Source organism: Curcuma longa, chromosome 3 (assembly GCF_044706935.1).
Source record: "Curcuma longa cultivar G26 ecotype Majalengka, Jawa Barat chromosome 3, ITB_CL_G26_1.1, whole genome shotgun sequence".
In the NCBI taxonomy this organism is placed as follows: Eukaryota; Viridiplantae; Streptophyta; class Magnoliopsida; order Zingiberales; family Zingiberaceae; genus Curcuma; species Curcuma longa.
In genome coordinates, this window is record NC_133863.1 from 18,605,739 (window position 1) to 18,633,374 (window position 27,636).

Here is a 27,636-nt window from a genome sequence, read left to right on the forward strand (position 1 = left end):
GGCAGAAAGGCGCTTTTATGGCAGAGCTTGAAGAAACAGTTGTACAAGGCACACATCCTTTAATACTCACAATGTTGGAGATGCAAGAGCATATTGACATTTCAATTTACAAGTGAGTTTATATGGGAAACTATCATTTTGTTAAACTTCCAGGATGTTACAAAATCTTTGCAGCTAAGGTTATGTAAACATGTTTTCTTCTGTTTGGTTAGTATGAACCCTTTTCAGATGACCTAGATTGCTTTAAAAGCATCATAATAAATCGTATAAAGTAGATCTTCATCAAGCTTTAGTTCAGTCTGATTCGTGCACAAGCTCAATTTCATGTTTGTATTTAGGTCATTACACCAGATGAAGTATTATGGTTTTTCATCAGACACAGCTTGATCCTAAGCACAAAGCAACTCTATAAAGTAAAACTTGACTAGACTTTTGTATCAGCGTGAGTTCAGCACAAGGAACTGCTTGTGTTTGAACAAGAATAAACTCTTACATTAGTGCCATGACAAAGTTAAAAATTAAATAAAATTTTTTTTAAAAAAAGTTTATAAATGCCAACATGACAAACTTTTAGACAGGAGCATGTAATTCAAAGCTTTTAGACATGCAAAGAATACACTGAGAACTTGTAAAATGAGTCTTAAGTCTGTTTCTCCTCTGACCAAAGAGTAACCACTTTGTCAAGGACATTAATGGAACTTTAGATAGCCGTTGACGTATCACTAAAACAAAACCAAATGGATTTATGTAAGGAACTAGTACATTCAATTTTTTTAGTAATGCTTATATGTTCTTGTTTAATGCAGCTAAAACCATAATGTTTAAGAAACATGTTATCTTACCATTCTTCGATCAATCATTGAACAACCATCAGCGCAGAGCAGGGTTGGAAATGTATCAAAACCTTCTGACAGACATAAAGCTAATATAAGTCTTATACCCTTTTGGCATTCAGCTGACTCTGCAAGGGTTAAATCCCCAGTTGATTTTGTATAAGCACGCAGAAGAATAATCCACCAGAATCCAGAGTCAACAGGTGCAACTCTTCCAATTGCACTCTCTCCAAAATCTGCCACTAGAGTATCAATTCTCCTAACAGGATCATGCAACACCTTGAAGCTTGCTGGCATTGCACCCTCCCCAAGCTTGAAACGATCTATCCTCTTCTCCCACCCTTGAAGGTAGACAGTCTTCAAAAGGAAATTCTTAACAATGTCGGGCTCTCCATTCATTAGAAAAGCCAACGCACTTGGTACAAAATCTCGAACAAACACCTACACACACAAAGTATATACTCAACTTTCTTGTACACTAATGCACTCGAGGTATCACTCAGATCAACGAAACAACTATCTAGAAAAACACTGCAATTGAACAACCTCAAAAGAGAATCATCATTCACAGAGAGAACAAAACCGCAACATCAAATGGATGGAGCTCGAAAATAAAGGTGAAAAGAATAAAGGCATTCTTTTTAGAGGGATGAAGCAGTAACAGATTACCTGGTCATAATTGAGGACTTCTTCAGATGCGTGATCGAAAGCTGCAATGGTCCCGACAGGCACCCCTTTGAAGTAGACAATGGACCTTCTGAGGGCCTCCCAAGCCTCCGCAATAATGGGATGCGGCTCGAAAGGGTTCCGGAACGACGACGCCGGCGTGTTGAATCCAGACCTCATCCCTCCGGGAGAGTACACACTGTCATGGCTGTCGATCGCTCGGATACTTATGGAGAGCTCGTTCATCGACCTCTCGTCGCATGATCTCTGCCGATCAAGGCTAAGCATATGCCGGTCGTGCAGCCGGGAGAGGTCATGGTCGTCGGCGTCCGAAAGCGATGAATGGGACCCTACCTTCCGCAGCCCCGGTCCCTTGAATCCATTCATTCTCTTCTCCCGTCAGGGCGGGTCACCTACCGGACCTCCAAAAGTTGTGAATTTAAATGCGATACCGGAAAAAGAGAATTTTCCTTTTTCGTTTGAACTCCAAAGAGAAGGTTGAGCTGAGTTTTCCTTTGACGAGCCAATCAGCCAATAAGAAAGCATCAAAGTCCACAGAAGAAATCGAACACGAAGGGAAGATGAAAAGTCTCAATTTTGCTAGTCGAGTCAGATGGATCTGGCGAAGGATAAGGACAGGAGCGGGAAAAGGAAGGGAGGGAGGGGGGTGTTCGAGGCGATTAACCCTAGAGATCTGAGCGCCGGGGTGCTGGTGGAGAGAAGGGAAGAGCGAAGACGAGGACGGGCGGAGGAAGGCGGCGGCGAGAGATTGGAGGAATCGTAAAGGGGTGCGTGGATGGGGAACGCGATTGATGTGTGTTGTCTGCTTCTCTCAACGGCTGTGTTGGTTGGACGTTGTTGAGGTCACTGGTAGGATCAGTAGTTCAGGGAGAAGACGAATGGCACCACGCCACGTGGAGGCATTATCACATTTATAAATTAAAAAATTATGGCAAGAGACATTGCTACTGTTTTTTAAGGAAAATAAATAAATTTTATTATTAGATTTTTATCCTGTGCCTCACATAAGATTTATGACATAAATCTATGTCATTAAGAAGAACAATCCATTAAAATTGAATAAATTGATTTGTTTGATCGAATTTTTTAATAAAAATTGAATAAATCGAATCGATAAAATATCAATTAATTCAGTCAAAAATTAAGTTAATAGAAATTTTCAAATATTATAAAAGATTTACTAATTAATTAAGGATTTATACGTTCACTTATTTAGAAATTGATCGATTAATTTTTTTATTTTGATTTAATTGAATACGAAATTTTAAAATCGAAACTAACCAATATAATCGATTTAAAAAAAATAAAATTCTGAAATAACTGAACTGAATTTTTAAATTTGATCGATTCGATCAATTATTCAGTTTACTAAACTTTTGCTCACCCTCATCGTTAAGTGATCTTACTTTTATTTATTGAGGATTTGAATTATTAGATGTGAGTTTCATATATGTAGAACTCATTAACATGTATCGTTATCATTAATTGATCAATAACGAATGAGTTCGTATATAAGGCATGATCCTCGTTGGATTAGATATTCTGATAAATCTCTTCACTCCCTATTTGTGAAGAGACTATGGCGCTAGTCAACCTAACTCCTCTTGAAGACTAGCCCCTTGCTCTTTTCTTCTTCTTTTGTAGGATTTTTGATGTCTTGGACGACGCTTATAGACAATGACTTTTCTTCTGTAAGTAGGTCCATTATTTTACTTTTGTATTTCTTTTCTATTATGGATATCTTGATGCAATTAAATTCTTGTGTATATCTTATTTTCTTTTATCGAGTTAATCTTATATAGAATTCATGCGGTTATAATGTTGGATGGGATAGTGAATATTCTATGGATTGTATTGATTATGTTTATCGACTACGAACTTCGAAAATTAATCTTTTATAATCTGTTAATTCAAACAGGAATATTAGGAAATAAAAAAATAAATAATACTATTAAAAATATTATTAATCTAAAAATTTTCTCTTAAATAGACTTAAAATTTTAACTGGTTAAGAAAGGAAAATGGATTCAAAATTCTAAAATATAAAAGATAAAATTATTAAAAATATATAAATTACCAATAATAAAAATAATAAAAATTTTCAAATCCTGTGATCCAAAGAGGAAGATCTTTTAATATTAATTTTTGGATAAAATAATTTTCTGATGTATGAAACCAAGCTGTGAGAGCATTGTTTGTTCTCCCCGATACCAAATAAGAAATCACAAGTGCATTCTTCCTCATAATGCATGTCCTAAGTTGGTCACAGTAGTGAAAACTTATAGCTACTGCAAGTTTCCCATTGGCACGAACAGAAAAGGTGACACCTTGACATTCGGATTATCACTGTGTCGTAAAGCAAAATCCAACTCATCCTTTTCTTCTGCAAAAGGTGGATCCGCCACCTTAGCGGTCCCACACGGTCGGTCCCACAACCATCTGTGAGGAGGTAAATCGAGAAAGTGCAGTTGATTACGACACAGGAGGGTATTGCCTGGCTTCGCCAGGATTCGAATCCTTGCCCTCTTCTGCAAGTCTGTTGCGTTGTAACCAACTCACCTATGCCCCGGGGGCCAAAATCCAACTTATCCTTGACATACCAGATAGGCGTTTCATCAATCTTTTCTTCATCTGTGAGTCTGTATTCCATCAAGCATAACCACATTGCATTAAGAACCTTATCGGCAAGAGGTTCTGTAGGTTCCCATTCTGATAAACATGGTTGAAGGGAAGAGTCTATTCAACCTCCAAACTTCGCAAAGCATTGAAATCCCTTAATACGTAAAAGAAAACATCAACAAAAATTTGGTCTAACGGATTGCCACGGATATTCAAATGTGAAAGGGATGGCATCACAATAGCTGAAAAAAACCTTTGGCAGGCCCTTGATACATCGATTAGAAAGATCAAGGCCGGTGACTATCACCAATGAACCACCATCGCCACAAAAGCATCCTGTTTTGTTTGCTCCACCCATGTCTCCACAAAATCCCAATGCCCCTTCTCCAAAATTGCTAGTGAAGCACGAGTAATAAATTTCCAGACCAGGGATAACAGCAAGAACTACTTTAGCAATTGTGTCACCGCAAATGTGAAAAACAGGGTGTCGTTTAACCAGATTGTTTTTAAATTTCTGCATTTTGTTGCTTCCTGAATAACTATTTCCGCAAGCTTCTCTTCTTTTTGAACTTGGACAACTAATACCATATATATTCACATGTGTTTCTGGGCCCACGCATATGCCCTTGACTCTCCCCAAAAGGCCTCGTACCAATGAGATATTTTTCATCTTATAACCCCAAAATTTTTTCATATATTTTTAATATGAGACTTTGATTGTTATCCCAACAGATCCTTCTTCAGCAGTAGCTAATTCTAAAGTTTCTTGCTCTTTATTATCTAAAACTTGAGCTTCAGGAGCAAGCAGCTTTTCTTAGTCATACTTGTTTGGTGCTGTAGGCACAGTCTGAGACTCTTCTATTTCCAGCAATAAAATATTTATATACCTATTTGCTTGGTTATCAACATCGGTATTAGAAGTGATAATTTCCTACTTCTCATCAGCTCTTACAATTATCCCCTCTTCTTTCTCATGGTGGATATTGTTAAGTTCTTCTTTGCTTTCTTCATTATTAATTTCTACATTAGATATTTTGGATTCCTCTTGTTGTGTCTCAATAACTATGCTCTCACATTGTTGATTTTGATCGCTACAAACAGATAATTCTAAATTACCTTATTTGTCAATTTCTATAACCAGAGCACTGCTATCCTTTCTTATTTCTGTTGGAATGCAATTAAAGTCCCACGTTGAAAATACATGGAAAAGATCTTGGAGTTATAAGATGAAAAATATCTCATTAGTACGAGGTCTTTTGGGTAAAGCCCAAAAATAAAACCATAAGGGCATGGGTTTAAAGTGGACAATATCGTACAGTTGTGGAGATATATATGAATTCCATCGGATCTAACAGTGGTATCAGAGCCAGGTTCTGTAGGATCAGATAAGCGCTAGAGGAGGAGGGGGGGGGGGGGTGAATAGCGCTTATAGCGGATTTTTCCTAATTTTGAAAACTTGTTAAATCGATCGTGTTATTTCATAGATCAGATATTATACAGCGGAAATAAAATATTAAATCAAACACACAGTGACACGGTTTATTTTTACTTGGTTCACAGTCAAAGGCTGCTACTCCAAGGCCCACGATTTGTCTATGATCGTTTACATACGGGCAATCCACTAATAAACTTGTTTCCTTACGAGAACAAGTTGTAATGATTTACAAAGCCAATGATAAACAAACCTTTTATCGTATTAACAAATATAACAATATGAAATCGTTACCCAAAGCCGGAGTTTGAAGATCATCTTTATGGCGTGATTCCGGCGTTACGATGGCTGAACGGATGTTGCTACTCGCTCAGGGTGTCGTCGACTCGACGTGAATTGATTTGAATTGATGTCGAGAAGTCTCTGTTCGAAGTCTTTTTATAAGACCTTCTGGTCGACTAGAATCTCGTTCCGGGCGACTCCACGTAGACCGCCGATCCACTATCCTTCGTAGCTGACTTGGCCTTCCGATCGACTGGAATCTCCATTTTGATTGACTCCGTGCTGACGTGGAGGGTCTGATAGACTTCGACTTCCACTTCCGTTGGGACCGTTAAGGGGGCGGATCCATTGGGACCCGTACCAATAAGGGTTCCGTTGGGACCGTTAAGGAGGAGCTCCCAGTGGTCCTTTGTTTGAGGGATAGATTGTTGGAATGCAATCAAAGTCCCACATTGAAAATACATGGAAAAGATTCTGGGGTTATAAGATGAAAAATATCTCATTGGTACAAAGCCTTTTGGATAAAGTTCAAAAACAAAACCATGAGGGCGTGGGCCCAAAGTGGACTATCGTACCATTGTAGAGATAAATATGGATTCCATCGGATCTAACAACTTCAACATTTGATTCGACTTTTTTAAAATCCATATCCTTGTCATTAGAACCTCTTTCCACTTCAAGTTTTTTTTTTATCTTGTTGATCCTTGCTTGCATCAAGTGCAAAAGTATCATCCACGAGATGTGCTCCATGACTAGGTAGTGCTGTTAGGAAACCTTTACTTGAGTTGTTGTTGGTGTCTATGAAATTTCTAGATCCCACATGTCCACAAAAATTTAGATACTCCATCTCATCTTCACTCTCAGAACTCAGTTCATCAGAGTCATATTTTGGCGAGTCATATTTTAGTGGCACATTGCCATTAGAATCTGATTGAAGTTCACCCTTCACTATCTTTTTTGAATGATCAGTTTGGTTGGGCTGTGAGGTGATTTCACTATTCTGAGTATCATTCTCCTTATGGATCCAAGAATCCATGTTTAATTTGACAAATGACTAGAAGGTCCATAACTTTGTTGCGGCAAAAATGAATCCAAGTTGCTCTCACTTTGCCTCCAATGATCATCATTATCACTATTGTAGTCATCATACTGTATAGTAGAAGAATCAACTTCACTTTTATCATCAACAGTATCAGAATTCAATGAAGAAGGAAACATGCTAGGTCCATGTTCATAGTTCATACTATCGTCATTCAACATTGTAGATGCAAGAGGCAGAACTCAGATCTCGTCCGTATAATCGTCCATCGATCTCGCATCGGGCCTGAATGCTTGACGTCGTTGAAACAAAGTCTGAGTGTAGTCGAAAAAAGATAGTGATCTTTCATCTTATCTCATTCAGTGATCTTGGCTTTCCCTATCTATCACATAAGCATCACAACTGCTCCCACCACGCTGATGCTTAGTCTTTGAGTTTGATGACAATTAGTTTGACTTTCACACGATAAGGCATTTCCTTACAATAAAAAAATCTTCTCCACTTCGTTAAGCCAATCAGTTTTGTTTTTTGTTTGCATAACATGCATATGCCATGTCATACAATTTAAATATAAAAATACACGGGACGATTCAATAATTTGTATTAGATCCATGGGATAGCTAATGAGCTAAATTTTTGTTGAGAAATAAAAAATTTTATTTGATTTGAAAGGAATTTTTCCTATGGAACTATTCATCAGTCGCACTTGTACTGCAATAATATGAATGACTCGCTATTCACTATTATCAAATCAAATACCATCATCTCAACAAGAGGACCCTTATTTGATATAAATTCTCGATTCCTAATCACATTACTGTGATACGTAAAATACAAATATCGGAAAAAGAAAGAGCAAAAAATATTACCGCTTGTCCGTTTGTGATAGGTGAATAATAAAAATTCGGACCAAGGCCCTTAGATCTATTTATTTTTATTTCGGCGAAAACAGACAAAATTCTATGAATTTTTCTTTGTTATTTTTGTGAGGTTCAAGTCTGACGGGAATAATATTCTACGACTAACAACTCATTTATTTTCAAACCAATCCATTTACTATCTACTATTTGATTTACTACTCCTTTATATTGGAATGAGTCAAAAGTCAAATGTTTTGGCAATTCCTCGTGGGGGGATAAAGAAATATAATTTTTAATCAGAGCTTTCGATCTTTGTTTATCCTTCGTAGTAATAATATCTCTCGGTTTACAACGATAACTTGGTATATCCACTATACCACCATTAACTAAAATATGTCTATGGTTAACTAATTGCCTGGCTCCTGGAATCGTCGAAGCTATACCCAATCGGAAAAGGATATTATCCAAACGCATCTCGAGTAATTGTAGTAAAACCTGACCTGTTGACCCTTTAGCTTTTCCAGCGATATGCACATATTTAAGTAATTGTCGCTCTGTCAAACCATAATGAAACCGCAATTTCTGTTTTTCTTCTAGACGAATACGATATTGCGATCTTTTACCAGAACGCAATTGGTTTTTAGGATCACTTCCGGATCTAGGTCTTTTACTAGTTAGTCCTGGTAAAGTCCCCAGACGACGTATTTTTTTGAAACGAGGTCCTCGGTAACGAGACATAAAGACTCCTTTTTTATTTTATTGAAATTTCATTGTTTAAGAATAAACAAAAATGAAAACTGAACTCTAAATTAAGACTGAACTAAAGGATAAACAAAGCAAAGCTAAATTTATTGAAATACTACAAAAAAGTAGAATAAAATAAATTGTATCACTATCCGTATTTTTGGTATGTCCCGGAGGCGCGACCTCTTGGCAAAGGAAGACTTAGCATGATGAAGTTGAGGGAAACATCTCAAGCTAGTGCAAGGAAGGGCACAAGGCTTGTGGAAGGCGTTTGAAGGCTTGCGTCAAGGCTAAGAGTTGAAGAAGAAGCTGAAAGGGGAGTTTCAGCTTGGTCAGTTAACTGGAATTGTGATTCAGTCAACTGATCAGAGTTTCAGTCGACTGGAATTGTGATTCAGTCGACTGATCAGAGTTTCAGTCGACTGGGCTGTAGTTTCAGTCGACTGGATATTGACCAGAAGCATACCGAAGCGCACAGAAAGATCAATCGAGTGAGCAGTCGACTGGGCAGTCGACTGGTCGAGTGAGCAGTCGACTGATAAGTTACCGTTGGGTGACAACTGGCCAATTAAATGCAGATTAAAGAGCCATTGGAAGCCCATCAGTCGACTGGCCTTAGGAGCAGTCGACTGATGCCAGAAAACTTATAAAAGTGCAGTTTGACGATTGGAGAAGCAACGATTCATTCTTCTATATTCTTGCACGAACTCCAATCACTGTAAACATGATTCCTCTTCCTCTAAACTTCACTTCCAATCTTGTACAAGGAAGAGATCGATTTGTAAAGGTTTCTCCGCCTTCAAAGTGCTCTTTGAAAAGGAGAAGTTTCATAGTGGAAAGATTGTGTGGTGTGCGTGGATCCTTGGATTAGTCACCTTGTTGAGGTGGATACCAAGTAAATCGAATGGGTTAGCGATTGATCTCTTTCTTTCTTGTTTATTTAGCTTCTGCTAACACTTTTGTAGAGAAAGATCGAAAAACGTTATTCACCCCCCTCTAGCAAACGCACAGATCCTCAACACAAGGACATCGTCAATTCTGTCGAGACTAACATGTTTATACTCCTTGGTTAACCAAGCAGCCGATCTCACTGCTGGAGACATTGGATGTTGAGAGTTAAACGTGGATGCTGGTTAAAGGTAACCAGTTCATTGGAGTGTCCTGCCTTGAGACTTCTTATGGTTCGATATAAATGTCAATGAAGATCTCAGTGTAGCTTAAGTACAAGTTTCCTTTGACTTGCGGTATTTAAGTCATCTTGGTTATGAAGGTTTATACTTTGACATCTTAAATAAGCATCTCTGGGGAGGTGTGGACCTGAGATGATTGGGTATAAGTCGAAATGCCCGAAGGTGTTTGAATAACCCACAGAGAGTTTACCACTCTTTGGAAAAAGAGACGTATACTTTGTGGCCGCTTGTCAAGATTGTTATTAAAAGTCTTTGGCTAAAGCATTACATGTCATGAGTACGGTACTCTTGGACACATGTACAAGTAACTTGAATCTATAGGACAAGAAAGCAGCTTGGGCTAGGTGTGACGTAGTCAACCTAGTAGGGACTGACACATAGACCATGTCCTGAACCAAGCGGGTATAAGACGGTGAAAGGAACAAGACACTTTTAATTAGAGCTGCTGAAGGGTTTAGAATTGCTCTGAAAGCAATCGTTGATTATCAATCGGAGATCATGATGTACTACTAGGTGTCACTCATGATCGTTCCGTAATTAATGATTAATTATGGACGACCAACATAATCGGGAACCTATTGAATCACACGCACTACAAGTTCTCCGAAGGACTTAAAACGAATTTGAGAATTGGATTCTCAGAACAAGAGAGATAAAATCTGGTTGGACTGAACAACGGATAAAATGATGGAATTCGTCTTACAAAGACGAAATGAATGAAATTGATTTCATTCAAATCAGAGGTCATTTGGTTAGTGAACCAAATAATTCAGTTTTGAACCAAATTGAACCAACTTGGTTTGACTCATGATAGGAGAGATTTTGGTAGAACGGATGCAATGAGGAGATTCATGTTGCGAAGATGAATTAAACAAAACTAGTTTGGATCAAATTAGAGTTAGTATGGTTAGTGAACCAAGCCAACCAAAATTGATCTAGTTTACTACAATAACTGGTTCAACTGCTACAGTAAACCCTAATTTCAAACCGGTTCAACTCACTTCCACCGCTTGATCCGTTTAACCAAACCCTAACCTACCTACTGTAGCTTCACAAATACGCGTGAATTGATAAATCTCAGTCAGTCTCATGGACTCAATCCCTGGGGGTGGTCCATGAGACTGGGATTTATCATTTTTTTCAAATACGCGTGAATTGCGATTTGAGGGCGTGGTTGAAATAGAGGGAAAAATCGAGCATCCTCTTCCTCAACGGGCTCGCCGCCGAAGCTCCTTCTTCCCGTGGAAGCATCGCCATCGCCGACAGCAAGAGAAGTAGGAAAAACCTTTAGCTGCTGCTTCCTCCCTCACGAGCGCAAGTAGCAGCGAGGAGTCTCTCGAGTGCGTCGCTGTTTCTCGAGCTTCGTCGGCGGTCCCTGGATTCCCAATCGCGAGCGTCGCCTCCGGCCCCTAGATTCCCAATCGCGAGCTTCGCCATCCATGGTCGAGCGTTGTTCCTCTCTTCCTCGAGCGCGGCAGAAGTTCAGCAGCCGCCCCTGTTTTTCCCGGTCGCCTACGTGATCTTGCTGTCGCACAGATCAGAGTTTTGCTCGGCGGCTCTGCTCAGGCTTAGGGTTTTCTTCCGGTGAAGAGCGCCAGCCTCTCCTCGAGCATTGTGGCTTCTCCCAACCACCGCCTCTGTTTCTCCCCGTGAAACCACCACCGACCCTTTTCTTTTCCTGACTTTGGTGACCGTAACAGGGCAGAAGGAGCCACTGCTTTCTACCCGGGATCTCTTCTTCCTTGTGAAGACTTCGGGCTATGCTGTAACCCTCTTGGTGTGACTTATACACACAAAAAAAAATTATTTTAAGACTTAATCTTGAGTTAATAATGTGGGAAGAAAAAATTATCCGAAGAAAAAAGTTGCTTGAGTAGTATTGCACCAACTTTGAACAGTTTTGAAAAATTAAAAAATTTATCAAAAGAGGTGATTGCACCAATTCTGGATAAGAATGAAAAAAATTAAAAATTAACAAAAAACCACAAGTTCAATTAGTAGTTACACTAATTTGAGCACTTCGTTCTGATACCAATTGTTGGGTTGAGAAAGTGTTAGAGGGGAGTGAATAGCACAATTTGTACGCGTTTAGAAATTGTTTAAAAAATAAAGTAGTGCAGCGGAAGTAAAATAGAATAAAGATAACCACTCAAATATATTTTTATTTTTTACTTGGTTCACAATCTCTGGCTACTATTCCAAGGCCCGCATTCACTTTGACCGTTTTTATTGGGCAATCACTATTAGCCTTCTTCTCGAAAGAGAAGAAGGTTCATTTCTTTTCCAAAGATAGGGTTTGGTAACAATCTTACTGACCCTTAGAATAAGTCAATACAGAAAGAAACAATTATGAATATAACAAACTACATGTTACCAAATGCTAGGCTCGTTTGACTTGTAACAGCATCACATCATTGTTGTGTTGTTGAGGCTTGAGCGTAGCAGAGTTTTGATGTCAGAGCATTGGAATGGAATGGAAGAAGAGAAGCATCAAAAGTGTTGCCTGAGATTGTTGTTCGAAGGTTCTTTTATCGGCCATTCTGGGCGCCTAGATCCTTTTCAGGCATCTCCAACACGACTTATTCGATCCGATTTTTTGGTAAGCTATCTACCTCCGGACGCTTAGACTTCGTCTGGGTGCCTAAACCGCTGGCGTGGTTGCATCTAGTCAAAGCTCTATCCACATCAGATTTATCCCTTCCCGAGTGCATGATACCTTCCTGACACCTAAAATCTAACATGTCCAACCCAACTAGAGTTTGTCAATTCAGCCGAGCGCTTGGAATTTGACATGTCTAGCCCAACTAAAGTTTGCCAATTCAACTGAAAGCGAGGCTATCAAGGCACTTGGAACCACTCGGGGCACTCGGATCTCGCTGTTTCTGGCCAGCTCTCATTTGTTGCTTCCTGCATCATAGTGTTAACACAGATATACAAATAGTATGAATAACAGCTTTCTAGTTGTCTGATCTCAACTTTCGGTCTTCCGTGAAATCTCAAGTTGGACCGATGCCTATTGCTATCTTTTCGAGAGCGCGTCCTCACTATTCCACTCAGGAGAGCTTACCTAGTGTCAAACCTTGGTCCATCCAACTTGTTTGGACTTTTGCTCAGCTCGATTTTGACTATTGGAAATTTCTGCTAGACTTCCAGCCTTGACCCTGTCTAGACTTCTGCCTGGTGTCCTTGACCCCCAGGGCTTCCTACCTAATGTTCTCAATCTACTGATACTTCTGCCTAGTTCCTCCGACCAAAACTTCCTTGCCTAGCCTCAACTAAGACTCCCCTATTGTGTTACATGTACACTTAGATTAGCTCATCAGTCCAAAAATAAGACTGTTAAACTTCTAGCTCTTGACCCTGTCTAGACTTTTGCCTGGTGTCCTTGATCCCCAGGGCTTCCTATCCAATGCCCTCGATCTACTGAGACTTCTATCTAGTCGCTCCGACCAAAACTTCCTTGCCTAGCCTCAACTAAGACTTCCCTATTGTGATACATACACATTTAAATTAGCTCATCAGTCCACAAATAAAACTTAACTTTAAACCTTTGCCAACATCAAAATATATATTCGATTTTAGTGCTCCCTATACCAACAGAACGGACTCCTTAGTAGATCTTCTTTAGTCAATTTGGCTTTCGAGGTCCCTTCATGTAGTTTGATTAGTTTTTCTTATAACTCTTTTATTGATTGATATGGTTTGATCCTATTTATTTTTTATGTGGACAAAACACTAAGCAAATGATATTCGACCTTACCATTCACCATGAAATCCTCCTTTTCTTTTTCATCCACATGTGTTTCTTGAGCTCTTCTTCATCTATATCCCTAGGTAACTTAACATCATACTTAATAGAAATCATTATATCAAAATCTATTTTGAAAAAGACATCTATTTTCCTTTTACATAGCACAAATTTTCCTTCAAATTTGGGTGGATGTAGGTTTGATCTGGCCATTTCTTCATGAGCTATTCGAACCTCCTAATCTAGGTGTTCAATCGACGATCAGTCCTTCTGACGATTCTGCTCTGATACCATGTGTTAGGGTGAGGTGACGCGAAAGCTTGAAATCAGAGAGGGGGAGGGGTGAATAGCAAACTTGCAATTTAAATCAGTTTATCTTTCTCTTGTTAATTTCTTAGCAAGGACACACACATTAGCAAAGAAAACACATAAGTAAACAAGCACAAGCATACCAAGACGACATCAATATTTATTTAATTCACAATCCCCAAGTTGCTACGTCCAAAGTCTATGCATAGAGCATTGTCCACTACTTTGCTCCTCTTCGATAACAAAACGAAGGTGGAGAAACATCTTATACAACAGAATATTATAAAAGATTAAGAGAATAAAGTAATTGAAGAGATCCGAAACTTTTGACTCAAGTTGATTACAAACGAGTCCACCTAAGTTAAGTCTAACCTTTGTCCTAATTATAGTTTCACTTAACTTAGCTTACCATTGCTTACCTTAAATAGTCTTCTTCTTAGTTTCTCGTCCCTTGGATGCATTAAACCCTTTACTCACTCATCGTGCATCCTTCCCTCTCCATCGGTGTATTCTTTCTCCAAGCTTCTCATCCCTTGAATGCACCGAGTCCATCGACTCTCTTTCCATGTCATTCATCTCACTTGCTTGCATCTTCTGCTCCAAGTTCGGCTGTCTCCAATACACCTCGTCCTTCTAGTCTCTCAGTTGTCTCATACCATCCTTCATCGTACTCCATCGAAACTTGAGCAATCGAATAGTCTTGCGTGTTCTCCTAAGTCCTTATACACTTAAATACACATATCAAACACAATAACAAAATCTAACTTAAATTCATTTGACTAAATATACTCAAATGTCTAAAGTACTAACATCAAGCTCGCGAGGTTGCTTCATGTCATCATTTTTCTCACCTTTGGGGTTCATCTCATTCTATTCTGCCCTAGAGTTCATCTCACGTCAAACCTTTAGCCCCTCGAATACAAGAAGCTTCACGAGTTTGCTCCATGCCATCTTTGTCCTTGTCTTTCAAGTCCACCTCATACTAGCTGTTTGAACCATCGAACTTAAACCAACCAATTATACCTTGTCAAGTCCTCCAGCAAACCAACACAACTACATTGAGTTACCAAATTCTGTGAGCTACTACTATATGTACGTACTATTATTAGAAATACAAGTCAAACCTAATGTGAGCCATTTTGTCGAACACGTCAAAATTACTTGGTTGAAAATGGCCACTTGAGAGCATCATTTTTTTTAACAAATCAGATTCATACTAAATGTTGCTTATTCATAAAAGATCATCCCATGAACTTAAATATAAACTCTCAAAAGTAATATTCAGTCTTGACAACTTCAGGAGATAAAAGTTTCAATTGGTTGGTACTTTAATTTCATTTATTTTAGGTCAGTGTCTTCAAATGACCTACGATAAATAATAGAACTACACATTCAAGATATATAAGGTCATCTGAATCAACTTACTTAAAATAACGTGATCTAACTATAATGAAAAGAAGTATGGTTATCTATCTATAACAATATGGAGTATTCACGGAAGGTGAGCATCATTTTCTTAAAATTCCAATTAATGTTCTTTATCACTTTTCCATATTATTCTTATCAAGCAAAAAAACATTATTTGCAATTACAATAGCACTTCTCGATAGATTAGTATGGAAGGGCACATCTTAAATAATAAGAAAACCTAATTTAGGATCTTTGAATTGTTATAGTTGGCATAAGATGTGTAATTCACTAATAGATGTGAAATATGGTTGAGACATCCCTAAGAAACGATTCTTGCACAATTTGATGGTTACTTTTCCCACATGACTTGCTCTCCACTATCAATTGTAGCTGTTTTCCTTCAACCATTTGTAAATTAGAGTGGTAAAAACTGATTTAACAATGTACATAGCAATAATGGTAGTATGTAATGAATTGGACCGGCAATGAACTAAATTATCCTATTGAAACTCCAATATTTCAGCATTCCCACAACTAATTCTCTTGAAACCGAAGTTAAAATTACATATATAACAAGATGTGATTCCGCAAATGTATTTACGAATTGTCTGCCCCATCTATGCTGTGTTCAAACTGAGCCTATATTTTAATAGCCTAAAAAACTCTACAGCGCTCTGTATCGAAAGAATCCAGCATTCTCTTGGTAATAATTGATTATGGAGCAGGGGAACTTTTTGTTTAGAGTGGAGGAGGGGGGCTACAAGATCTCATGGTAACCGAAACGAGTCTGTAGACCTGAGAGGAGTGCCTTCAGGGGGATAGCCATCTTCATCAGCATGTTTTGGGAGGCGTCCAGGATAACCTGCCAGAGAAGGGAACCGCTAGTGAACATGAGAAACATGGAAAAACTTATCGAGTCTGAGCACATTTCAGTCAGAGATGGACGAACCATCTGCCATGTCCTTGGTTTTGTGGAGAAGAAATGTCCCAGAAAGAATTGTGACGAAGCCACACATTTCAGTAACAATCTGTGTGGGATGTTGCCGGTCCCAGTCCTGTCAGAAAATTGATAGTTGAAAACATAAACCCAAATCATCTCTACCATTTACACTTATAAAAGAGATTTTATCCAGCATATTATTTAAAGCTAGAAAGAAATTTTTCAAATGATTTTATACCTTTCCCTATAAACAACCACAAATAGTTAGACAAATCTCAGGGACAATGTGCCTCCCTCTTCATCATTCTATATATTTTGGTGCAAATGTTTCTCTATCCATGAGCTATCCTGTATAAAGTAAATAAATGTCCTAACTAAAGCTAAATCTACTGTGTCACAGTACAGCTGTATTCAATCAAAATTTATAGCTGTTCCGCTCATCATTGATCTAATCCACCGTTTCCCTTGGTGCCTTACAGAAAGTTTAGAAGATCTTGATGGTATTTTGCAATCCAGGAAACTAAACGAAGTGTGCCTCTAGTTCAGGACTTGTGCATCTGAACCTGCTACTATAGGGCTAAACTTATACAGATTAACCATCCAAATGACTTCTCCCTACAGTATAACTGATGTAAGCACTTACAGTAATCTACAGGGCACACAAGCACACAATGAACTATAAGAGAGCTGCCATTAAGAATAGAAAGAGAGAGAGAGAGAGAGAGAGAGAGAGAGAACACACATGACAATCTCAGGTTTAAGAATCGAGGATCATTATCCACAAACAATCATCACCAGATAGGTTAGGCTTCTTAAAGTTATTTTTTCAACCTATAAACCATTTAAATATCTCTGAATTTGTTCACCATCTCTATCTGCTTTCTCTCAATTTATTATCTATTAGATGTATTACCTAATTACTCTAGAATATCATTTTTTTCCCAATACTCTTTCCTGTAACTCAACACATCAATTTTTGCATTTTCATTATTGCTACTTAACTTTTTATATGTGATACAACTTTAAGCCCAAAGCATAGCGAGATAAACTTAATTGGACCTCTGCGATCAAATAAAATTTCAAAATCTCCTTTACATTTGACAACTCATTCTTTATTCTATTACTGACATCTACATCAATACCTTAAATAACAGATCCAAGATATATAAACCTATCTTTGTTCCATGGATTTTTTTTTGTTATTTTTGGAAACTATAATTCACCTTCAATATTAAACTTTTTTCTAAAACTTTGTAATTCAACCATTGAACTTAAACTAATTATGCTATGATCAATTAACATAATAGTGTCTACACAACATACACCAAGGAAACATATCTTTTTGATCAATTCATCTGCAAATATACTCATCCTCATGTACCCCAGATACATTATAAAATCCTTAGCTATCGTTTGGATAACCAGGCCACTTAGTAATTCTCTAATCAAAGGCAATAATTATTTGTGCAATCATGCCCCTAGTAGTCAAATCCAACCAAATTTGTTTTAATATGGTTGAAAATCGGTTTAAGTTTGGTTTAGTTTATGTTACTCTAACGTGTTTGTCAAGTGTGCAATGTGGAGGTATAAAAGCTTAACAAGGAACTGTGTAGGGTGAAAAGATCCAAGTAGATCAAGCTGAGATATTTGACAAATGAAGAAGTCTAAATGAATCAAAATTGACTAGGCAATTAGAAAATGGAGTACAAGTCAAAGTTGATAAGATACTCGGTAGGAAAAAAAGTTCAAGAGAAACTTTAGCTAACGGGAAATTTCAAGAAGTACTTGGCAGACTGAAAAATCTAACAAATGTTGGCAGTGCTCAAATGTCAAGGTTGACCAAGAGCGAGCAAGTGTCATCAAGGAAGACCTTATGGTGAGGCTTCAAAGCTGATTAAGATCTAGAGGCAAGGATCCCACGAAGTTGAAGTAGACAAAAAGGTGAGGCCTTCTAGCAAGTTGAAATAGATCCGAAGGTAAAATCTCATGGAAGAATGATTGTGAAGCATATAGCTCATGGTTCGACATGTGTCAAGGTAGATGCACTTGGTTTGATGGCTCAAAGACCTAGATCGAGAAGGACTTGAAGGAAGCTTAGACACTCTGAAGGACTAGAGGTTTCTCAAGGACTCGAGAGCATGAAGCATCATCAACATCAAAACTTGAAGGCATGTGAGATAAGAGATTACGAGTGAATGTAATTTTAGATTTTTTGATAGATTTTCTTTTTTTTAGGCATGTATTCGACCACGGAACAAGTGTCCTAGGTCAAAGTCCACTAGCAAAGATTTATCTCGAGTTAAGTCAAAATTCCCAAGCAAATTCTATCAACTAAAGGGTTGTTTTAGTCACCTTAACAGTTTAGTTAACTCAAAGTTAACTGTAGTCGCTCTACTTGCAATAAAAAAAACATTTTAGCTAGAGTCGACTGAATGACTTACGAGTCTAAGTTGGTATGTTAGTTGACTAGGATGAGTCGAGTCAACCAAAAAGGTTTTGAATTGACTCAAGAACTATTCTTCACAAGATAAGGTTCATAACAAGATTTGCATCAACTAAAATAGATAAAATCAACTAAAGACATGTCAACAACGAACTAATCACAAACTTATTTTGGTGAGTCAAGTAGAAAGGTATCAAGTCAATTGAAGACAACATCATCAAACAAAAAAGTCACGACGTTATCGAGATAACTCAACCGCTAAGAATTTGAATAGACTAAATGTGTTGAGATACTAAAGACACTCATTGTAGGAAAAGGTGACGAGTTTATTTGTTTGAATCGAATGATGCAGATTTGGATTGAGTACATTAGTCATCCGTGGATAAATTTTTGAGATCAACATTGATGTCGACTAAAGAAGATTTGAATTGACTAAAATCATCCAAATTGCAACTACAATTAGTGGAGCCAGGCGACCTTGAAGCAATATACTTATATGTTCCAATTCTTCATCTTCTAGTTATATTTTCATGCTTTGAGGTGCATTCAACAACATGGAAAGAGTGTTAGCTCTTGAAAGGTTCATTTTCATTTTTACATTTCCTATGCTTTAATTCTTATTATTTGTAAAAGAGAAAGGTAAGATATTTCTATACAAGATTTCTCCACCTCCTAGGAGTCATTTTTCGTTGTAAGGGATTTCCAAGAAGTGTAAGTCATGGATCCTTCGAACCACGATATATTCTCTACTTTAGAATTTTTTATTTTTTTGCTATTTGTATTTATTAGTTCTCCTATGCTAATAGATATTGAAAATTTTTACATGGTTTGCACCTATTTACCCCCTACACCTACTACCCCCTCTAATTGAGCATTGATCCTAACAATAACAATATGACAAGAGACGTGTCAAACAACATAAATATGACAACAAGCATTACAAGTCATTAAGGAGTATTGTAACATGGACATTATGATGCAACATGGACATTATGATGCAAGACCAAATAGTTAAAAGTGTGCATATCACAGTTTATGAGAAAGCCTACAGCTAAATTTAATGATAAAGATCTTGAGAAGAAAATTAAGGACAAGATATACAACATAGAAGCAGTTACCTTGAACATAATCACACTGGCCAAAATGGTTAATGATGTAAACATCACATAGTATATGGGAGATACAACTGCTGTGTTAAATGTATCAAGAGCCTGAACATAATAAAAACAAAGCACAAAAAATATTAGTGATTTATAGAGTCATAAATCCATGCAAACTTGGCATGATAATCATCTACATTTTATCATAAAAATAAATAGCATTTTTCTTTTTAATACTTTCTATCATCATGCTAATAAACTGCTACATCAGCTTAAATTTCAATATTCAGATACAACTATCTATGTGCCGGCTGCACTGAAATCATGTAGAAACAGTTTCCTTCTCTCAAGATGCATAGTGAAGCATAACCATTAAAGAAAAGCTGAGAAAGGAATAGAATATCATTCAACAACACCAACAATAAGAACCAAGCCTTTATTCCACTAAATGAAGTTGACTATATGAATCCTAGTATATCATTGGGTCTGATCCTCTACTATATCCTCATCTATATTAAAATAAATTGAATAAAAGATCATTTGATATAAAAAAATATCCAAAACATTAAAAAGATGCTTATTTGATAATGTGATGATTTTACAAAACTATGAGTTAATTATGAGATGGCATCCGAGACAAAGAATTCAAATTCTAGAGAACCAAGTCAGTCACTTTAGATGAGACTATGGAATACATGTCATGGCGAGTAAATTATGGAGGGAATATATAGGTCAAACTTTAGTCCATTGTCTAAATAACAATGTTAGTCACTTAATCTAGCTGTCTATAATTTTCCTTTTCATTTGGCTTCAAGAAAGTTTTTGGTAGGCAAAATGAGTTAGTGAGGTTAAATTTAGCATAAGAAAATAAAGAGAACCTAAGAAAATGGTAGTGAGAGAGAGACAGGTGGATTATATAAGATTTATAATGGAAATGTTCTCTCTTCCAATGGGTTATATAAGTATATCAGATGTACAACTAGCTTTATTAGGTTAATAGTTGTCAAGTTCTCTATACTCTATACTCATTTGCAACATCAGATTGTCTAAACAAACAGCCTCAAAGCTTAGTCTAGAACAATGGTACTCAAAAAATTACACCAAACAAAACTTGGATGAATACTCAAGCTGAACAAGGCTCAGGAAAAAATGTATACAGTAACAGAAATATCTACAAAATTTTATTTTCAAGAAAGCTAATTGGAAAATGAAGTTTTTTGGGATAGGTGAAGCTTAAATATTTGAGACTTGCATAATCAATTCAACTAATCTTAAACCAATCACCAAATGCCCATCTTATTAGCAAACAAAAGTAAGTGGACAATATAACATATCGACATAATGATTACAGAAATGCATCCCTAAAAAGAGTGACTAAATAATGAATTATTCAAATCAAGGTTGGGAAACTCAGCTAAATCCCAGATTGGCTGAGTTTGATCCGAATCAGCATTAGCCAATTGGATTCTAAGCAATTTCTCGGACACTGGGCTGAGAAACGTTGAGTAATCAACATGCAAATTCATCAAATTTCTTTCTGGAGTGGTCAAAATACATTGAAAGTTGAAAGTTAGAAGAAATTCTCTGAATTGAGCAAAATTGCTTAATTTGGCCAATCTCGCTAAACATCAATAGGTGAGGATGAGTGTTCTGCTTTCTTGTGGAAGAAAAGGTAGAAAATAAATCTAGATGAGAGAAAACCGGATTTTGGGAACAAGAAGTGGTCATATAAACTTCACATTTGTGATAAGGATTAGCATACATTGCAAGCAGAATGCAACAAAGGTGTGGAGATGTACGGCCATGCACGAGAAGGGGTGAAGAGGCTGACACTTCTATGAGATGGTTTGTAGTCATTGAGGAGTGCCTTGACTCTTAGTCTTGATTTAGGAACTAAGAGGTGTGTGGGAGCAATCTCAAACAGAAGGGGAAGGGGATAGATCAGGATCATGTGAGGTAGATAAGTTTATTAATAAAAACTAATTATTATAAATTTAATTGATAATAATTAAATGATTGATCAAATATTACTATTAGTTAAGGGTTTATATTAGTAATTAACTTTAATTTAATCAATAGATTTACTAATTTACAAATTAAAATAATTAAATTTAATTACATAAAGTAGAATCCATATATTTTAATTAATTAATTTGTTTAATTTAATTTAGTTTTAAATAAATTAATTTAATTTGGTTAAACATATTTTACTTTAAATTGATTAAATCATGGATTAAATTTGATTTTAGATTTAAATTAAATCAAACTTAAAATAATTTGATAATTGTAACTTATACACTGATTAAACTGAATCAGATTTTAACTTAATTAATCTAATCACGATTAAAGAAATTTAAATTGGATTTTCAATCTAATATAGTTAACAAAAAAATATTGAAATTAAGAAAATAAAGTAACCAGAATTTAAATTGATTTAATCAGAATTATATTAATAAAACAGATTTTAATTCAAATTTAATTAATCAGATTTTAAATCATAGATTAATTTGATTAAATTATGTCATTATGTCAAATCAAATATATATATTAATTTGATTAAATTATTCAAATCTTTATTTAACTAATCTAATTACAATTAGATTAATTTAAATCGGATTTGAAAACAATTAAAATGAATTATAGTAAATAAAATTGAGTTAATAAGAAAGAAATTAATTAAAATATTTTGTTCTTTCCATTTTATTTCCTAATTTTTAAAACATTATTTTTACTGATTCAAAGTGGACCCCACCTATATGATACAGCCAAATTTTAGAATTTTCAATACCATTACACAAACTATGATTCAAATCATATACTAGGACAATGCATACTGAACAAGAAGTATGTCAAAATAGATCATTTTGTGCTAAATTCTGTGCCTTGAATTGTGTAAAGTCCACATGAAAATGTACAGAACTACAGAATCGTTTTTATATACCAGCTTCAGATTAGAAAATTAAGGCTAAAAATAAAATCAGAAAATTCTCTTACCTACTTAGCACGAATACCAAATAGTTGGAACAAAAACATTGACGATAACGATGACAGAATACAGACATAGGAAAACATATATTTCTAGCATGATGAAATTAAATCAATAATAATGATATACGCAAACAAGAGGGATGAGAACTCACAAACCTTGTTCAGATAGCTAATCTGGGTAATGACACAAGAAACTACTATAATTGCAAATAGCCAAGTTTGGGGATAAATCAATTGATTCATTCCAGAAAATGTTAACTTTAGAGCAATTCCAAGAGCTTTTACACCCATAACCTGTCAACAAAGAGAGAATACAATATAGGTTCTCTTTTGTAGACTACTCTAAGGTGTCAACCAAAATAGCAAAAGATATGTCTCATACCGAGAGAGACCCTACAAGGGAGCAAACACCAATGTACACCATTATATGTGTTTGCCCATATTGAGGGACAAAATGGAATACAAGTATCAAGGCTGCTACAAGCACAGTTATTGCATAGAACAAAAAAGCTGTAGAAACATAAACACTGGATTAGCATTTCTTTTCTAAGGATCATTCTCGATAATAATTATAAACTGCAGTTCACATGTAATATGAGATTGCAGCAATTAAATACACATGGCATGCCTCATTTGTTTGACATAAGTAAAAATAGAGAGAGAAAAGTAGGCACCTGGTTCAGTTGCCAGATTCCATACTTCTGCAACTGATTCAATTGGCCGCTCTTGGGGAGCATGAAGCACAATTGTTGTTGATCCCACAACACAAAGAGCACAGCCAAGAATGCCAAATATATGCAATCTTTCCCGTAAAATGATATGTGCAAGTACAGCACTGTAATCACAAATTTGTTAATAATTATTGTACTGTGCAAATAAAGAAATAGAAGACATCCCATGTTTAAGGTCATGCCTGATGATTATGCTCAGAGCACCTAGAGGAGTCACCAAAATGGCCGGAGCAAATGCATATGCCGCAAAATTAGCAACTTCCCCTACGACCACTATTATTACAAAAGGAAATTTTAGCTCTCATTCCACTCCACGTAGAAGAAAATAAACTCAAATGATTAATGCATAAGTTTCTTTGATTTACAATATCATACTGAATCATACAATTCCATAAGGGCACATTGAATGTTAGCAATTAAATTCCAGCCCCATCTCAGGGGGAAAAAAATCTAGCCCAACAGTTCAAAGAGAAATGACTATCCTTGTGGGACACGTGAGATTTAGATACTTTTGAAGTAGACAGAACTAGCTAAAGCTGTAAAGGGATTTCAATGCACAAATTACTGGTTCATGCCAATTAAAATTGGTTAAAATTTGTAAAATATAAATAACTGCACTACACCATCAAACACTACTTTAAAAAAGAAGTACCAGCATCAGGTACCTTGCTAAACAAGATGAGTTCAGAATGAAAGACAAGAACACCTTCAAACCTGAACAATCGTATTAATGCAGTGTCCATATAAATAACGCAAATGCAACAAAATAAGGACAGAAAAACCAACAAACAGTAAGACCTGAATAGATTTTCAAATTTTTAAAGTACAAAAAGTTCAGTACTCACTTGCTATCATGCCTGCCCACCAAAGTGGCTCATACAAGTAAGAATACCCACCTACTCCTGTAGTTCAGTTAAAATACATTAGGCGCAATTAAGAAAAAATAAATAAATTTTAAATGATGGAACAAAAGAATTGATCAACAGGAAGGAGTGCTGCAACTAGTTATTTTGAGTAAGATTAGGAAAAGAGCATAGCATTCAGAAATATTATGAATGCTAAAGGCATTTTAGACAAGGCTACAATCAGATGACTAATACAACCCAAGTTCCAGAATTTTTTTATCAGTATTGTTCAAATTAAGGGAGATAAGAGTACACATTTCTCATAGCTTTGAGTGAAATACATCCCCATCTAGATAGGAAATGACAACTAACTATTGAGTAATATTTATTTTCTAGTTTATCATCTTTTAATTCAGCATGATACAATATAGCAACAGAATCTTTATCAACTTCCATCCAGGTAAATAATCTCAGAAAGTTAGTTTCAAATCTCCAATATTGAACAAGTTCCTCAATCTATTCTTGCAAAAACTTTTCTCCATCAGCCAACACCTACATTTATGCCATTCAAAAAAGATCCTTCAAATATAGTATTCTCTTGTAGGCCTAAAGAAATAAAGGAAGGATCTCACAATGCTTAACGTGTGGCATATTAGCAATCTTGCACAGTGCAAAGCTAAATCTGTTCAATGTTTAAGCAATCTAAAAACTTCTTTTACTGAAGATATTCTTCAATTTCCTTTTACATTAAACATTACTCTGCATAAATAAACAAAATCTAGATGTGGCAAATATTAGAGAACTCATTTTTGGGGGCCCAGAAGTGAGGTAGACATTGTTACAAAGATTAATGCTCAGTTACTTGGGAGGATGGATTCAAAAACTGAGAAAAACTTTCCACTGTTTATTTCGTAAAGAAGGATGAATTATGTAGACAGATGGATTTACGAATCCATCCGCCGATTGATTTGTTAACAAATTTTTATCCACCCAAAATTGGGCAGAAAGTCTTTCTTCCCTTTCTGTCGCATCTCTTATGTCTCTATCCTCAACCTCACAAGCCACTGACACCCTATGCAATCGGCCCAACACGGCCTCTTGTGACAATCGCGAGCGCCCGACATCCCCACACAGCCGCTTTTGCCACTTGCGAGTGGTGGTGTCCCCTCACGACATGGCCGCTCGGAAGCACGGCGTCCCCGCACAATCGCTCATGAGCATGAGCGGCGGCATACCCACATGCCACACCTGATCAAGACGGCTTGTCCGCTTCGTCCTCGCCAGTTGGACTTCCTTGTCCGCTTCGTCCTCACTGCCACTTCCCGTGGCACATCCGACCGAGCCGTCTTCGACATCCGTCACTGACATCTTGAACAGCTCACACCACTTCAAGAGGCTCCGGATTCTAGCTGCTTAAGGGGATTGGAATCGGCAAATACACGACGCCAGACACATTCACAGTGGAGCTGCCTACTTCTACCTCGACGAGAAGAACACGGAGGATGTTGTGGTGCATGTGTGGCCGTTCATTGCGCTCACCAACAAGGGGGCCAATATCAAGGCATTGTTCAAGCTTATGCTTTTGATATCAAGGCCCATCTTTGCTTCTCCTTTGCAGCTACCCGCTCTATGCGTCGACGACTCGTCGATGTCTTCCTCCCTCTGTCTTCTCTTCTTCCTTTCATGAGTATTTTTCTTCCATTCCCTCTACCTTCTCTTCTTTCCCTAGGGATTCTTTTTCCTTCCCTTTCCTTCTTTTTCTTTTCGCTACCTTTCCCACAGGGATATTTTTCCTTAGTTGATTCCTTTCCCTCACTCGTCCGCCCATCCGAGTAAACAAAGCATAAAGCATTTTTAACTACATATTACTTGTAACAATTAAGGCTCACACTTGGATAACCTCTTTAGAAATCATGAACAATTCACTGGAGGGTTAATTGTTCTCAAGAATTTAAGCTACAAATACTGAGAATATTTTGAGAGTCTCTATAATCAAGACTAAATAGTTGCATCTGTTAGGTACGCCTAAAATTCTCCTACAATAACTAAAACAACAATGATGAGCTGTGTGTCCCCACCATTGGGGTTGACTACATGAACCTTATCCTGCCATCCTCCTACAATAATTAGAACAGCAACGATGAGCTGTGTGTCCCAATCAATTGGAGTCAATTACATAAATCTTATTCTTCCATCCATGCTTCGAACACAATTAAGATGATTTCTTGACTACAGCACTGAAACTTGAAATCCAGTTTAAAAGCCATAACAACTTCTATTTAACTGAGAAATGAAGAGAACTATACCGCCCAATATCCACAAGTTTAATCACTCGTGAAGATTTACTACTGATCAGATCTAGCTTCGTACTGACGATCAGGTCACATCATACCCAGTTAAACATTGATCTCCATTAGTATAGAAACAAAGACAAAGGGAAAAGCAAATACCAAACTTAAAACTACACTACTGTTAACCGATACTTACTGGCAATTAGTAAACTAACAACTCGAGAACCAAAGAAAGACAAAAAAGTCGACAAAAATCAAAAAAGAAGAAACTTTTTCACCTGCTCTAACTCCGGAAGCGCCAGCCTTCTTGAGCCCCTTCTTCTTGACGATAAAACTGGCGCCGATAAAGAAGCTGGAGGACAAAGCGAGTACCAAACCCTTGATGTTATCCGAGGACATGCCGGTGTACGACTCGACCCAATTCTGATCCGACGACGCCGTGGCGGGCGCCATCCCGAACCCAGACAAGAACCCTAGCTGCTAGCCCACCCTGCCCACACTATCCCCGCATTCACCTCGGCCAGTATGGGAGATCGGCCACGTCGGCAGCTCAGCTCATCGGCAGGCAGACGGGGGCCCCGCCGACAGATCCGAGCGCGGAGGCGGCGGCAGATCCGGAGGGGGAGGCGGGTATTCCAAGGTCGGACCCGGTGGCGATCTGGTGGCAGTGGCTGAGAGCTGGCGGCCAGACGACGAGACAGAGAAGGACGATTCCAAGTAGTGGATCGCAGAAAACAAGAAGAGAAGAGACAGCGGTGGCGTCCCGGTGGAGAGGAAGATATGGTTGTCAAAAAATAGTAAAAAGTGATCAGAAGGAACAGAATCATAATAAAAGCGTGTCGGTTATATTTACAAGCTTGTGGGGTTTGTGTTGGCTTGGGTTTAACCCTCTCTGTTTAGATCTTAGTTAAATCTCTTCAATTATTACTAGTAAATAATAATCATAATAATAATTAATATATTAAAAATATAAATTAAATATTACTATTTTAATATAAAATAAATCTATTATTATTCTCTCTAAACAATAATATAAAATGTTGTCTACCACAAATTCCATGATTCTTTTCTCGATGTAATTCTCAACGGTGCACATCATCTCAACACATCCCCATCAGGTGGTAATCAATTACATCTACACATAG

General features: G+C 37.1%; 2 protein-coding genes across 2 annotated transcripts; both read right to left on the reverse strand.

The window, feature by feature from the left end:
* Positions 1–833: 833 nt before the first annotated feature.
* On the reverse strand, positions 834–2,174 carry LOC141823821 (alkaline/neutral invertase CINV1-like). Its single transcript, XM_074711046.1, has 2 exons — positions 1,503–2,174; positions 834–1,274 (listed from the first exon to the last, which is right to left on the reverse strand). The coding sequence occupies exons 1-2, from the start codon at positions 1,884–1,886 to the stop codon at positions 834–836; spliced, it is 825 nt and encodes a 274-aa protein (XP_074567147.1). The 5' UTR covers positions 1,887–2,174.
* Positions 2,175–15,639: 13,465 nt separating this feature from the next.
* Positions 15,640–27,273, reverse strand: LOC141823233 (putative magnesium transporter NIPA4). Its single transcript, XM_074710496.1, has 9 exons — positions 26,770–27,273; positions 24,201–24,257; positions 23,538–23,628; positions 23,299–23,459; positions 23,007–23,134; positions 22,781–22,918; positions 19,655–19,747; positions 16,103–16,208; positions 15,640–16,015 (listed from the first exon to the last, which is right to left on the reverse strand). The coding sequence occupies exons 1-9, from the start codon at positions 26,942–26,944 to the stop codon at positions 15,921–15,923; spliced, it is 1,044 nt and encodes a 347-aa protein (XP_074566597.1). The 5' UTR covers positions 26,945–27,273; the 3' UTR covers positions 15,640–15,920.
* Between the last annotated feature and the right edge of the window lie 363 nt (positions 27,274–27,636).